The sequence below is a fragment of the Pholcus phalangioides genome, unplaced genomic scaffold (genome assembly GCF_987345545.1).
Source record: "Pholcus phalangioides strain wild (caught in Gottingen) unplaced genomic scaffold, Ppha-v1.0 ptg000017l_1, whole genome shotgun sequence".
NCBI lineage: Eukaryota > Metazoa > Arthropoda > Arachnida > Araneae > Pholcidae > Pholcus > Pholcus phalangioides.
The window spans coordinates 6,956,814-6,973,602 of NW_028301610.1; the positions used below are offsets into that span (position 1 = coordinate 6,956,814).

Here is a 16,789-nt window from a genome sequence, read left to right on the forward strand (position 1 = left end):
AAAAATATTGAAAATGAAGGTTTCCGCTAAGTAACAGAGGAATGGGTGTTGAGATTTTGGAAGGCTAGTAGCAATACGAAGTGATTGGTGATAGATAGCAGAACACTTTGAATATTCTTCTTGGAGCTATTATGCCTCAAGAATGAACCGTAATTTATGAAGCTTGAAGTAATATTTGAACAGAGAGTCAAAAGTTTATGACCTTTAGCTCTTCGGAACCTGCCTGCAATCAACTTCATGATATTACAAGTGTTAATGGCTTTTTTGGTAATGTGATTGATCTGGGGGCTCCAACTCAACTTTTGATCCCAGATAACCCCAAGAATCTTGATATTTTCCTCGTAATTTATTTGGTTGTTTGGGAGAAAGGGAATATTTTTTCGCGAAAATGCTGTAACTGCATTCCTCAGTAGAAATTGCAAATCTCCACTGATCCATCCAGTTTGAAACAAGGTTGAAGGGAGAATTTAATTCATCTGTAACATCATTCAATTCTGATTTACTGATCCAAAGAAAAATGCCATCATCATAAATGAAGGAATGAATTGAGTTTGATAGGTGAGAAAAAAATGTCAGAAATATATAGATTAAACAGCCATGGCGAAGTAACACATCCATGAGACAAGCCCCTTTTTAAGTCAATCCAATCTGACTGATTGTTTCTCCAACTAATGATACATCTTCTGTCTGTCAAAAAATTCTCTAACCACTTAATGAAAGTTCCACGGAACCCAAGAGATTTAAGCTTGTATAAAAGTGCGGAATAGATGACAGAGTCGTAGGCGCCTTTTATATCCAGGGAAACAATGACGCCTTTAATTCCTTGAGCCTGAAAGTATTAGAAATAGAGCATTTTAAGTCGTTAAGAAGGTTTTGAGTACCAGAACGCGGTTTAAAGGCATAAATGTTCGCTGGGAAAAGTTTATATTTTAAGGAGATACAGTTAAGTCTGTACAGAATTATTCGTTCCAAAATCCTCAGTTTGTTAATGTCAGTGGACGATAAGACTTAGGACAGCTTCGGTTTTTATTGGGTTTGAGTAAAAAAAATATTTTTCCATACTTCCAATCCACTGGAATGATTCCAGAGAGCCATATTTTGTAGTATTCAGCACACAAGAGATGAATTTGACAGTCAGGGATTAAAGAATATGATTTAGCGTTGAGGACCATCAGGACAGTTGATCGCGTTCGTGGGTTCGCTCATCATATCTGACGTAAGCAACGTCGCGAAACTTATGCGCTGGGGTAGGATCTCGCGCTGCGGACGAAGTAAATTAAATTTATTAAGCGGATGACATCAAAAGCATACCTGGTATCTTCGAGCGCGTCCGGGAATCGTTTTTGCGTCATTGTAGACCGTGCAATGACGTCAGTGGCCACCACTTCCAACAACTCTTGTAATAATTAATCGAATAAATGTTTTTGTAGTTATTATTCTACTTTTTGTCGTTCCAGCGTGACGTTGAAACCTGCATGCGTTTTTCACGATTTCCACCTTCTCAACGTGATTTGCGACACCCTGTTCCATTGCAATTTTTGTTCCTCTTGATGCCTACTAATAACCCTCTAAGTTTGTCGGTCCATTAACAGAACACTCTGTATAATTCTAACGTCTCTGTATATACAGGCCTTTGATTTAGTCACCAGGATCACCTTGAACGTATTGCGTGCGATGCAGAAGCTATGGCATGTCTGATCTGTCAATGATGTGAATGTCTGCAGTTGTTCTGGAGCGGATACTACGATGTGGTTCCTTCAAGTTAAAGCTCAGATAATTATTGGTAGGATATTACAATACTGACTACGTATAAAGGTCGAGGTCACGATGACTTAAATTCTGAGAGTATTGGGAATGGTAGAACTGTTCCAAACCCCAGCGCTTAAAAAAATCAGCCTCTCAATGTGTTGCACACGCTCAACCCTTCTTGGGTGTCCTTTGTTGAAGGCTGTTTTTCCATCTTGCTACTATTCCTACCCACAGTGATCTTTGTTAGAAATTCCTATGGGATATGAACTGGATCATGCTTGGGTAACGTGCATACACACCGTTTCATGAGGCGATTAAAAGGTGTTATCAAGACCCTTGAAGTCCTTGGTGATACTACCGTGTTATATCACCACCAACTCATTCAATTTTTATCCTGTTTTGAAAATATCATGACTACTAAGTTACACTGTCCGCTAACAATAGTCTCTCTACTTATCGCCTAATTACAAGCGCGCATGGAATTAAGAGAGAAAGTCCTCGGAGGCAGGGTTTTTATGCAACTAACCAGTGGTAAATAGTGCCTGGTTATGCAGCAAGAATTTCTTGGCACCGTTGCCATATATATAATCTCTACAGCAGAGATGGTTATTATTAAGAAACGAATTTTCGTACTTATTTACGTTATTGCATTTGGGTTCTAACGAATTTAAAAGACACCGCGTACCATCTTTTAAATTAAACTGGTCTAATGCTTAATTCTTATTTCTAAAAATCATGGAAACGAACCTGCTTGAATCCCTGGTAAATAAGCTTAAGTTCATTTTTAGTGAATTTTGTATTCTTGCATAGTGCCTCGATTCTTTCTGGCTTACTTCTGACGAAAGTCACCTCCAAGTCATCATTGGTGTTCTCTGGAAAAATCAAATGGAAATATTGGTTATTTTTCAGAATTTTTTTTTTCTCGAAGCTCACTAAAATATTCAACCAGGAAAAACTTGGGTTAAATTTTTAGTGACAAAAACATCATCTCGTGTCACCAAAATGGTAACTTTATGGTATGGTAAACGTAAGCGGATACAGGCTCCTCGAACGAGGGGTGAGAAGAATTACCGAGGGTGTATGCTAATAATATATTTTTCAATTAACGGGGGAGGTTATCCCCTCTGTATCCGCCTATGCTGTTAAAGTGATGGCAAAAAGACTGTATTTGCGTGGCTATACTCGATGGCGATTGATCCTCTGTTTTCCTGAAACGCTTATATAATCTTACCTGTTGAAAAAAATCAATATATTTAGTATTCCACAATATCTCTCACTTCCAAAGCTTTATCCAAAGAATGAGCTCTTTTAGAAAAAAATGAATAGAGGAAAATACAATGACTTGAAGGAGACAACGTTTTTAACTCAACGGAAAAAGAACGGCACTTGGGAATAGAAACGTGGTTCTTTCCGCCACGTGCGTGTGTGTATGTGAATATTTTCTCCAGACCACAGTATATAATATCTAAAAATGTTTCACCGAAAGGCCTGTTTCAAAGTGTCACGTACTGACTACAGCTGCAAAGTAGAATCACCTTTATCCCACGCATAACAGTTTTTTGCTACCATCTTATAACACCGAAGTCCGTAAATTTGGTCGTTAATTGGTAATATCTTTGTTTATTCGCACAACTCTGTTATATCTCAGTCACGGTAGTCAATATCGCCAGTTTAGCCATAAACTACGATCTTAAACGTGCTATGTACATAAAGAAAGTTCCAACTTGTCGTAGAAATCAAAGCAATAAATAGCATGAATTTATAGCAAAGCATTTCATTGAAATATTTCAAAAGTACCAAAAATATGTGAATACATTTCTTGTAAAATTATTGTTTTGCAAGATTTTGTTTTGAAAAAACAAAAGTATTTCATGAAGAGTGCCCAGATAGAATAGAAATTTTACAGTTGTTTCACCTATTGACCCTTAAATGCATAGCTTCATATGTGCAAAGGATCCTTTAAACGTTCATTATGGCAGCTAATTTGGAGATAAAAATTCAGAATTGCTTTTGCACATAAGGTGAGGTCATACTCTTTTCCCATTTTACATTTTTAATTTGCTGGTGGATGTTCTAATTAACTACAACAACTCTTTGTTTATTGAAGAGCATGTGTGGCTGTGATTTCGCTAATTTGTTAAAATGATTTGTTAGCATTTCTTTTTTTTTACTTTGAAGTTCGCAAACCGAATTTTTTCTTACTATAGTTTGAATCATAAATAACGTGTAGTTTTATATATTTCGAAAGTAATATTACTTCAGTACATTTATTTTATATGTGGTTTTTGAGGCTCTGTACGTCCTCTTTGAGCCCCTGTATAAGCAGCACTCTTTTAAATGAGTGCACCCGCTTTCTATACATGTCAGTAACTATGAAAAAAATTATCAGCTCAAAAAAATCGTGCATTTAAGGGTCAAGACAAATTATTAAAAATGACCACCAAGAATATTGAAATTGAGCTGTGATAGTTTGCGTGAGCCCCTGCAAATTTATAATTAGGAATAATGAATTACACATGAAAATCAAAATTTTATACAGCCCCCAAAAATTTTACAATTATTAAAATATTTGCATCTTTTTTTAAAATAATCATTTGGGGAAAAATTCACCGAAATATCGGTGATTGACATTGTTGATTTTTTTTTTTTGCTCTTTACAGACTAATGTAACACTAAAAATAAATAAAAAGTGATACGGAGTAGTCATAAAGCGTCAAAAAATCAAGAATTTCAATAATATATACCTCGGTGAATTTATCTTCAAATGACGTAGAGTAAATTTCTTTTGGTTTTGTAAAGGGACCAACAAATTTTATCAACTGACATTTATTAAGATTTCTATTAAAATTATTATTTTTAAATGTCCTTTAATTGCGAATTTTCCCACTACAACAGTTCGTTTTTTTCTTTTCTTGTTGATCATTTTTCATATTTTAATTTAATTTTAAAACTAACCGTACAGTTTTTATTCTATAGGAATACACACTCTCCATGAAACACCCTATGTATGTACTGTATCTTGTTTATCTGCCGGGTTATTTTACTCGGCATACCCATTAAGTTCGGTCGGCCTCCCTCTCGAGACTCAAAGCTCATTTGAAAGGGGCCTTTCTTAGACGACAGACACCTCGAAGACTCCGTAAAACCTTCAAGATGAAAGTTACACTAAAAAAAGATTTAGACAATCCCTTAAGTAAAAAGAGAGAAAGAAGCCTCACATTCGGACAGCGAAAAAAAGTTATGGTAGACAACCGGCAATTTTTATAGTCATCAAGATCTTTCAAATATAGCAAAAAATTGTTAATTATCTCTTCAAGCCGAGCCTTAAGACACTGATTTTACCGCGATCGATACCATGCTCTTAGGAGTTTATGCCAGTTTTTTTCCAGGTATAAAACGGATTTACGAGAGTTGTTAAGAAGTACTTTGATGGGTGTGCTCTGAAGATCACCAAAAGAAGCCCTCCACAATAAATAGCAATAAGGGGGGGGGGGAAGTTTTTCGAATACAGGAACATCATTGTATCTTCTTTCATTCGGAGACAATGGGATAGGAGAAAAAAAGAGTTTCCTTAGAGAAGTAAGTAATTATTTACATGGAAGCAAGAAAGAAATCCAAATTAAGCGAAAACTTTGGTTGTTATATTGACTGGAAAATGTCTTGAAGAGTTTGCCGATTCTTTATGGCCAATAGAAATTGTTTCTAGGCGGTGTTTTCCTTTGAAGTGTGAGGACGGAAACATGCATCGAAACGCAATGCTGATTAACAAAATGTTCACTCATCCTGGATGGTATGATCTCACATAAAAGAACTAATTACCCTTTTCACTTTAGGCTTTTGTAATGAAAGTTGGAAAAGAAAGTTTTCACTTGCCTGAAATCTGCGGTGTTTATCAATAGAAAGTATTTCCCCATCTATTCTAATGGGTCAGATATGGCTGACAATTAGCAGAGAAGTTCTCGGGACAAAAGGCCGTCGTCGGTACGAATTCATTTTCTAGACATTTCCACAACACCAACGGTTGGCATCATCAGGAGGGTTTTAAGTTTCGTTACTGGATACTGAATTCGGTGATTCGTTTCTAGTCACCAAGTGAAAGATTTTTCAACAGCAAAATGATCGCAGTAGAACTTATGCTTTCTCAGCCTGTTAGACTGACTGACTGACTGACTGAGGTAGATACATTTTCTCAGGGTGATCCATAGGGATATGATTCAGTGAAATCAGCGAGACAACGAATCGGATTGCAGAAGTTAAGGGAGGCTCAGTCTCTACTTCAGTGAGTCACGCTACTGTGCGTAAAATAAATAAAATAGAGTTGTGCCTCTCGTGGTGTATAGGTAGCACACTTGCATCAATTGCAAGAGGACCAGGATTCTATTCCCGGCAGAGACAAAAAACCTTTCTTTCGGATTTCACCTCTGCATAATATCCAGAAAGTCCCTATTCTCGAACCAATCGGATCGCGTATTGTCTCAGAAAGTGACACTCGTGGAATATGTCAATTTAAAACTCAGAACGAGACCAATCAGAGCAAACAGTGCCTCACAGACTGAAAAGTTATAAGAACATGCTGCGATCATGGCTTGGTCAACTCATGAAAAGTCTTAGACTTGTGACTAGAAACGAATCTTCGAATTCAGTGTCCGATAACGCAACATACCCCCCCCCCCCCCCGAGATGCTAACCGCTGGTGTTGGGGAAAACGTTGAGAAATGAACTCGTACCGGTGACGATCGAGTTCATTTTCTTTGAAGCCGAGAACCTCTCTTGATTGACAATGACAGCGAAACCGCTAACAATATTCTGAAGGGAATATTTACTTGGTTATTGAAACGAGGCATTGCCTTTAAGTCGGCGTTTCAGCCTGATTAGAGCCTACATTAGAACTTGGTTAATTCGAATTTTTGCGAACTACCCTGGAGTTTTCTATCTAATTTAACCCTTTATATATCCGACATTTTAAAACGTAGAGTAAGAAGAAAATTATAATACATTAAAATAAAAGTATAAATGTAGTAAAATGATAATAATAAATAGTTATCATGTAAATTATTTGGTAGGTCATTTTATCCGAGGATGATGTCACTCTCCGCTATCCATACAAAGGTCTTTAACAGCTGGCTGATGCGAAGATGTATTTAGGAAAGAGAAAATTCAACAGCCCTTGCGGGGAATCGAACCCACGTCCTCTCACTTGTCGGGTAAGCGCCCTAGACCACTAGACTACAATTCTTCACCTAGCGATTCCACGCATGGGCAGTTGAATTTTCTCTGTTTCCTAAATGCATCTTCACATCAGCCAGCTGTTCAAAACATTCGTAGGTCATTTTAGTTCTAATTAAAGACAAAAAAAAAAAAACAATGTTTTTGAAACAATTAGTTCAAAACAAATTATCTAACCTGGAACTTTAAAGTACCGTCAGGATAATAAAGGGTTGAAGTTTTTTTAAGTTGAAATTTATTGTCTAATTTGAACTTTTTTCGAATTTTTTGGATTATTCGAAGTTGGCGAAAAAACTTCATGATTTTTGTATGTGAAAATTTAGTTTGGAAAACTCTACAGGAAGACTGCTTTTTTTGATCAAGTTGTTAAACAACATTTGCAGTTATTTTACAGATCCAGCATACATTAATTGGATAATTTGAGATCTTTTCCAGTGTCTTTGGACTTCAAATTAACCAATTTCGACTGTATATGCATAAAAAAATTATTTATTGTATGATAAAAAGACGTTGATAACAGAACCACTCTTGATTTAGAGTATCAATTAGATTTAGTGTATATTAATTTAGTATCTGTCGAATCGTTTAGAATTATACTTACCCTGCCGTCTCGAAAACGCTCTCCGGAACAACTTCAGAAGCCTCTGGCAAATACTATACAGAGATACTTCTGCACCCATGGAGTCTGAATTCCGCAGAGTTTGATCACCTGTTTCTTGGTCTTCGTCTTCACATGCTTCTAGCGGCAGGTCAAAGTTCAAAGATACATGATGACTATACTCCCTTAGCATTTAGAATGAAATTACGCGGAACTTACTCGTCTTACCATCAAATAAAACAATTCAAGAATGCTCCTCAATGCAGAATATAGTACGGAAGAACTAATTGAGAGCATCGTATCGACTAAAAGTCCCATTTTTGTCAGCTATACGAAGTGCGAATGCAAAATATCTACTGAAAATTCTAAGATGCATCGATTTCTGACCTCTGTTCAAAATCAAACGATCAAAAAGTAAGTTCTATCTTTTACAGTTCACTGAATAGTAATCTTTGTGTAGTGCTGCTATTGTGCAGGTGCAGTTGGAAGCATAGTCAAAAACGTAACAAACTCTATTTACGAAAGTCTCGTATAAGGCTACATCAACATAACGCGTGCTTTCTAAGGTGGGTGCTTCTACTTCGTGAGACAGAGATTAGGACATTGCGGTGACGTGTCCTTCGTCTTCTACATCTCGTCATTCCATTTCAACTTCACTGCCAAACGACGATGCCTGAAAAATAAAATCAAAACATTTGGAAAATTTTTTAAATACATAATACTGAAAAATTCTCGTGAAATTAATTCCAGAATAAATAGAACTATTTGATATTTTTTGAAAAACAAAATCCCATGAAAAAAACAGTGGGAAATGGTTTCCAATAGCTTCAAAACCCAGAGGCTTTACATGAGAACTAAATTTAAAACTCACGTTTCTGAAAAGACTCGCATAAATACCAATCGACTTTCACTAAGAGAAATGGTTATTTACATAAACTGCATTAACATAACCAATATTTCATTCACGGATAAATCTAATTTTGTTCTTTATTGTAATTTAGCTGTGTCTCTCCGACTATTACATGTTCATACATGAATAATCATGATTACCTATATGGTACACGAATTCGTCTCTTTTATACTTTCACTTGATATTTGAAAAGATAATTCGGTTTTCCATAAAGGAATCGCATTTGCTATCTCATTAAACAGAAACCAACCAATGAATTTGATGTTTTTCATATTCAAAACTATTTTATTGAATTATTATAAAATCATTTACGTTATTTAATGTAAATTTCTGTTCAAAGGATTAAAAGAGCATAAATATCTAATCTTTCGTTATTGCCAGATAAATAACGAAACCACCGTATTATTACAACGTGACTGCTGCCTATGGTTACAATAATTGGGCCGTATCAATGTAGGTGATAATCTTGAATAGTACATATGATTGGTCGAAATTCGTGCATGCGCCTTGTCGAATGTAGCTTCATTCTTCACTAATGAAATCTCGCCACATTAACAAAGGCAATCATAATATACAGGGTGATTACTTAATTGCCCTTGCCGGATTTTACTGGTGAACTGATGATACTAGAAGCATACGTCCAATTAGAAAAATTATCAAAATAATACTTATATATATAGAACTCAGATACGTCATTCACATTGCGAAGGGTTGTACAGTTATCAAAATATAAAAAAAATTAACTTTTTATACTTACACCCTGTCTTCAAAAATCCGATTAGAAAGTTTTTGCCCTGTCTCTCTTGGGGCCAACAAAAAAGTTCCACGTTTTTAAGTGCAATATTCGCTGAGATATTTTTGAATTTAAAAATCGGAAAGGTTGAGAAATAACAGCATGAATGAGGGAAAGAAGCGTTGTTCGTTAGTTTATGATATTTTTTCCCAACATTTTTCCGATTTTCTAATTTAAAAAAAAAAATACTCCTCAGCGAATATTGCACATAGAAACTTGGAATATTTTTTTCTTGTTGGTCTCCGGAGAGACGGGGCAACAACTTCCTAGTTAGGTTTTTGATGACAGGGTGTCCGTATAAAAAGTTAATTGTTTTATTTCAATAACTATACAACCCAACATGAATGACACATCTGAGTAGGCCAACTAAACGTTATTTGGATGCTTTTTCTAACTGGAAATATGCCTCTAGGATCAACGGTTCATTAGTAAAATGCGGTAAGGGGAATTAAGTGATCACTCTGTATATATAAGAGTAAGCAGTTTCCCCAACTCCAACAAACACCAACATTTTCTATTTAAAAATAACATTTGACACTGAACGAATTCTTTACGTTTTTTCTGATAATACTAAAGTAATAAAATGCAACGTTACATCATAAGGTGATGAGAAAACCACAATGTTATTCTTTATTTCCATTTTTAACATTTTGTTCAGCAATGAAAAAGTTATTCTCTCTCTCTCTGAAATTCTTACCAGCAGAAATTCTTCTTCTTTCCTATTTTTTTTACAAACGAAGCAAATTGATATAAAAAGGTATTGTTTGGGGAAAGCCTCGAAGAACTTGATATTGCACTGCGTGGAGATAACAACAGCAAAACAAACAAACAAAATAAATAAATAAATAAAACGAAAATTCTTTATTGAAGATTTATATTCTAAACTGGTTCCGGTTTCCATTTTCCGGAAAGTCGATTTTTTTACTAACAAAAGAAAAAGATGGCGGCTGATGGTCGAAAGAAAGAAATAAAAACAGCAGGTGAAGATTTATGGGAACAGTGTCCCGTTCGTTCGTTTTGAATAGTTTTTGAGTCCCCCGTGTGAGAATATTTTTCTATTTTCCCATATTCATTTTGAATTTCTAAAGAACTTCGGGGATAGTCTATAACGCCAGTGATACCTTGAATTGCTCTCAGTTTATCGGACTCGCCGTGTTTTGTGCTCAGCATGGGTTTACAACTTGAGAAAACAACTGTTAAATTGTGCGTGCGTTTGTATAAAACCCGGACAAACGCTACGGAATGGTTAAAACAGCATTAAAAAAAAGTTCTTTGTCTCGTGCAAGAGCCTTTGAGTGGCATAAAGAAATTTCAATTGGCGAGGAAAGTGTTGATGTAGACCAGTGTTTCCCAAAGAGTGGGCAATACCGCCCCTTGGTGGGCGATGGAATGGTCCAAGGGGGCGATAGAACATACTGATTTAACATAGGATCCTATGGGGTTACTTTTGAGTTGGGGGGCGATGAGAGGAAAAAATTTCTGATGAAGGGGCCGATGAAACAAAAAGTTTGGGAGACTATGATGTAGACCTTCCAAATCAAAACCGGATGTTAATATGTGATTACCATTGACGTTATTCTGCCTGAAAACAATGTGTTACAATTTATGCCGTAAGGTTTTGGAGACCATGCCTACAGAGGGACATAGAAGATGCAAAGAAGAGTTACGCGTGTTCTTGTTGGCACACAAGGCTTGAGCTATGAAGAAAGACTTGATTTCTCGAATATGTTTACATTGGAGGAAAGCAGGTGTTGAGGGGGATATGATCGAAGTGGTTAAAATTTTCAACGGGATGGATAGAATGAACCACGAGTTATTCATACACCGTCAATCGACTGCTTCGACAAGGGGACACCAGTATCGTTTAGTAAGGGACAATTCTAGGTGGTGGTGTCACAGGGAGTTTTCTCTAATAGAGTTGTTAATAAACGGAATAGCTTAGTTTCGGGGGTCACGACGTCTAAACACAATTGATACGTTTAAAAAGAAGTACGATAAATTAGGTAAATCGAGAAGCTACCCATTCTTAGATAAGAAAACCATAATATTTTTATGGGCAGGGTATATTTATATAGTATTAATTATTAGTTTTTCCTTTCGTGATATATACTTTGATATTGGGTTGCTGTATTTTGGTTATATTTGACATCCATATATTTTTATGGGCATCTTTTTTTCAGCCGCCTCGTAGTGTAATTAGCCTGTTGTGGCATTTGTATTTGTATAGCCGATGAATAACCATCGAGCAGGGACTGCTAATATGATGATGATTTCCATTGGTTTCGCTGATTAACAGTAACACATTAGGTTACGGAAAGATTACAGCACACAAAGGAGGTTGGGTTCCTTACCTGCCAAGTGAAGAATACAAGGGAAATTGTGTCCTGATGCGTCGTTAATGGAATAACCAACGTTTTTGGATCAAGTTATCAAGTGTAACGAATAGTGGTTTCGCCATCTCTACTCATGAGAAACATGACAGTTAATGGAAACATCCGTGAAGCCATCGTCGAAAAAAAAACATGTTGTTAACTTTTAGAAAGGTCCATTAAAGCGAAATACGGCCGAAAAAAACACACGAATATTAACAACATGGTTAGATTTGTACCAGGACAGTGCTACGGCACATCAACTTGTGATTATTCAGTTGATATTCAAAGAATTGGACATCGATATTACTGCATTCCTCCTTAGTCATCGAATTTGCTCCATGTGAATTTCATCCAAAAGTGGAAAAACAACTACATGGACGTCGATTTGAGTCAGATAATGCATCTAGAAATGCTGCGATGACTAGCATACACTTAACACCTCGTCAAAGAAAGCGTTTGAACACGTCTCCAACAAGTACATACCAAGATGGAACCGTTGCATTCAGTTCTAAAAACAATGCTTTGAAAGTATTTAGTTGGAACTTTCTCGTTGCATTGAATAAAAGATTTGCTCCAGGTTAGTTTTACAGTCTTCTTACTTTCTAAGTGCTTTACATGTAAATAGGATAAAGGCTAGCTATTCAAATAAATACTAACGCGAGTGTGATATTACTACGAAAAACGATAGACTTAATTTTCAAGGCAGATTTCGTTATGTTAATCGAGGAATCTGTGAATAAAGGCTTGATTAGGTCTGCGGAGTTCGGAAAAGACGAAAACAAGAAAAGGGTGGGGACGCACATTTATTAGAGGCGCAGCAGAATCCGACAATGCATACTTCACTAACTCAGATGCCTGGAAGTAGGTGATTATCTTTTGTACGTATGAACAGTAAGTATGTTGAAGCAGTAGTGTTTTAACTATATCTAAATATTTCCAAGTATAAGACATGAAAGAGACCAAACATGAAGATGCTTCAGTTGAGAAAGACACTCTATCTCATATCTATAGAAGGATTTTGATTTTATCCTAGATAACGTCAACTGTAAGGTACAGGAGACTAGACACACACACACATGGAAGACGCTTCAACCTCTAAGGAGTTAATTGTGCTTTCAGAATCCCACATTTATTCAAGTAAAATACAACGACAACTTTCTTCCGCTATACATACAACTATCTATGCACGAATAAATCATGAATAGAAAGAATTGTACTGCGTCACATTCCAGTAGCTTTTGTCTATCGAGGGGAATTTTAAAATGACTATTTGAAGAGATCTTTCTGCAATTACGAAATGCTTCGCAAATCCATCTTATCTTATTCTTTCTCAATCGTACGTACTCACTTGTCATGATAAGGGCTTTTCTTGATGCTAATTGAATATTAACTTTTAATCCCTTTTACCGATCTCTAGAGCTACTAAAAGCTTTGATCATTACAAAAAACAAAGAAAAAACAGACTGAATTACACATTGAAATCAGTCCTTTATAGTCTTCAGTGTGCTGGTAGGAGTATATTGAATCTGTCTTCATTAGAGAGCACGCATGCAAGTGTATGTATCCTAGTCTTGAGAAGGGCTATAAACTACATATAAAACAGAAGTTAATAAAGTTATTTTATTACTTTTTACTGATAATAAGGTAATTTTCAATTGAATCATGAGCTTGTTAAGATCTTATACGGAGACGATCTTCAGCAGTACACTACTCTTGACTTGTTAGGGTCTTTACTGATCCTTACTGCAGTCATTTTTATGTCTTTATTCACAGTTATTAAACTCGAGGGGAAAATAAGACGATGGTGCATTCGTTTGAATGTAGTGGAGAAACTATAATTCTCTCTAAATCGAAATGAGAGATTTCCATATCGACATTCCAGAGCGCTTTCATGATCTTATAGCGGGGTATGAGGAGCTAAGTTTTTGATGGTTTAGCTGTAATTTTTTTGTATTATTCTGCTGGCGAAATTTTTCTCTCATCCATCAGATGGTTAGTAATTTTAATGTATCAGTTTTTCAGCCTCAAAAGAAACGAAGTTGTAACGACAGGTAAACTAAAATTTGAAACTGCCTAGTTTTATATACCTATGCTAACCAGGGGTTTCGCTCCCATTGCTCCAAATCGTGAGATGTTACATTTGGCGAGTAATGCATCGAATTTCTTAAGTAACTAGTTCCATTCACTAATGTAACCAAATGGTGGGTCTATTTGGATAACTTTTTCTCCCATTTGGGCTGTTTTGACTGATTAGCCAAATTGCTATAGTTAACATTAGTAGCGGAATGGATAATCCATTTAAAAATTGTTTAAATCAGTCACTTCATGCTAATAAAATAACGATAGCAGTATGTTAATTGGCTCCTACTTTTCATGTAACCGATATCCGCGATCTCAATTAAATCAAAAACTGTCCTCGTATAAGAAAACCCCCGAAGAATTCCACTCGCGAATGTAATTAAGTGTAATGCGGATTTCATCGCTGGATTAACATCTAGTTGAAGTGTCGAGCAAATATTTGAAGGCTTCTTTTGTTAGTATCACAGGCCATTAAAACAATAGTTTGCCACAAAAAAAACAAAGGGAAAAAAAGGAATGGTTTTAAGGGGAGAAGACGTGTGTTTTTCTTTTGATCGTCTTACTACCCATACTACCGTTGAGGAGAGATTCTCAGTTTCTTTGGCAAATATTTACTTTATCTCTTTTCACCTCGCACCGACATATGGTCAAAAGTCTGACAATTTCCTGTGTACGGATGGATCTGATGCCGTGTTCGCTATATTTGTTCACTTCCCAACGTTACTTTTCCCAGTCTGAAGACACAAAATCTATCACTTAAGTCGTCAAAACAATCTAAAAACTACACATACTTAAATATTTTCCAAAAATGAACAATAACCAAGTTTTTTCACATCTTATTTCTCATTCTTAAAATAAGATGTCGATTTCTGCACATCGTGAGGCACTTTTTAGAGATTCTGGCAGGAACCCTGGATCAATAAAAACAACATGGAAATACAAAAGATGGAAAATTTTGCTATGAATAAAAGACAAAAATAGAGTAAACCTTCCGGAACTTTCTAGAAAATGAATTTCTAAAGTGAAATACATATTTCCATGGATAATAAAAAAAGAGCTCTTTTTTTTCTGATACCTCCAGAAGCAAATATTTTTCGTTTTTGACACACATAACTCTATCAGGGGGATTGGAGCAAGTCCCTGAACTAGTGCCAAGTCGAGTGTGAATGGCATTTCTCCCTCAGCAAACACACAAATTCGAGCTTGGTGATTCGAGAACGCTATCACATACGAGATAGCGTGTATGTGATAGAACGCTATCACATACATTTGTCACTTATGTTGTTGCCGATCGAAATAAAATCCAGTTTGCGATACACAATGTATAAGAAGCCGGATATTTTTACGGGCCACTGGAACAGTTTCAAGTTCTGTGCAGTTTAGCAGTTTGGACGAAACGACCATCTCTTTGGTGTGCGATATTACGGTTTTTTTTCTTAAAATAAGTAAATGTCAAGGATATAAATCTACTCACGAGTGATCATGACGTCAGATGTTCTTCATTTTTAGCTATCGATTCATAAGATTGATGTGTATATGGAGATAATCATATCAAATAATACAACTAGCCCTTTTTCTGATGTCATGATTAATAAGCAGAAAATTCTATATATGCCGATGAATGTCTATCTGTCACTAGGATGAGTGATTGGATGTGTTCACCCCTTATGGCTGCACTGATGATATGATGATTCTGTCGCGAGATCGATCCCAATGGCTGGATCAAGTCCAGGTCATGATCGTTAATCATCTTAACAACGAGCGATCCTCGCCTATATTTTAGGTGGTCTCACACAGGTCGCATATTAATACAAGTTGTCAGCAGTTTGTCGGAATTGTATGCATTGCTCCATTCTAGAGGTATACAGTTCGTTTTAATTTTTTAACTCTCGTTTTAGAGGCTTTCAATTCTGCCGGGAAGCCATTAAATGATCCTTCAAACAACAAAAAGTTTCTCTTCAACGACGACGAAATAACACTCAAAAATTCAATTTTATCAGCATATTGTTTATCTTCCATCATGAAGACAAATCACGATTTGATTCCTTGTTGATGGGTTATGGAAAATAGATTCATCATTCTACAGCATTGGTTCTCGTCGAGATATCCGATTCCTTCTAATCTAAGAAAGATTTAATCTCTATCCGAAGTTTGTCTGTCGAACCATCGGCTTCTCTAAGAATTTGTTTCAAAAAGTAAAACGATTGAAATTATTGAACATTATGTGTTTTGACTCGAATGATTTATATAATGATGCACAAAAACGTACAAATAAAGAAGAATTGTTTTGTTCTTTTAAGACAACTAACCACGTGCGGGCTTTTTTTTGTTGAAAAAACAGTGTGTTTTTTACGAAACGTGTGGTTAATGCTGTACATAATACTGTATAAAACAACGAAATCAGTGGAATTTCTGAAATATTTCTATAACCTTTCGATAACATACACTAATCAAAAAACACACTGGCATATATACAATACAAACATACACGTAAGTACAAACATAAAAACACATAAATACATACACTTTGTGACCCCAAGGGACTTAGAAAGTCCTTCCAGCAGGTCTAAAGGGAGTTATAAACTCATGGTTCAGACAACAGCTTATTATAATGATTAGACATGTTATATTGTATTTTTTATTATATATTTACGATTATATACGATACATGTTAAAATGTCAGATTACTCATTTTGGGAGTCGTAATTACGGTTATATAATTAAATTACTTATTGCGAAAATTTTTTTTAGTTAGTACATTACAAACCATACATATACAATACATGTCCCTATCTACACTTACATGCACAATCAAAACCGTATACCTCCCTTTATCATTTTACAATTTGTTTTCTCTCTCTTTTTGTACATAGTGCAAAACTATTTTTATATCTGATTACAAAGTATTTGTTAAAATCATTTCATAATCAATATTTTTAACAAAGTCAATATATGATTCATGTTGTTTCTATTGTCAATTTGATTTTCAGTATAAAATAAGTTTAAAACTTTAGGGGGCTATTGTAGTAAAAGCTCTTTTTATATACAGTGTTTTATTAGGC

The 16,789-nt window shown here is 35.6% G+C and overlaps 1 protein-coding gene across 1 annotated transcript in view; it reads right to left on the bottom strand.

The window, feature by feature from the left end:
* LOC149072166 (A-type potassium channel modulatory protein KCNIP1-like) overlaps window positions 1-16,789 on the bottom strand; it is a 50,003-nt gene that overhangs the window by 12,406 nt on the left and 20,808 nt on the right. Inside the window, exons 2-3 of the mRNA XM_089246534.1 lie at window positions 7,577-8,246; window positions 2,497-2,621 (exon numbers count right to left, since the gene is read on the bottom strand). Coding sequence (XP_089102660.1) covers window positions 2,497-2,621; window positions 7,577-7,766 — 315 coding nt within the window. The 5' untranslated portion in view covers window positions 7,767-8,246. The remainder of the gene's footprint in view (window positions 1-2,496; window positions 2,622-7,576; window positions 8,247-16,789) is intronic.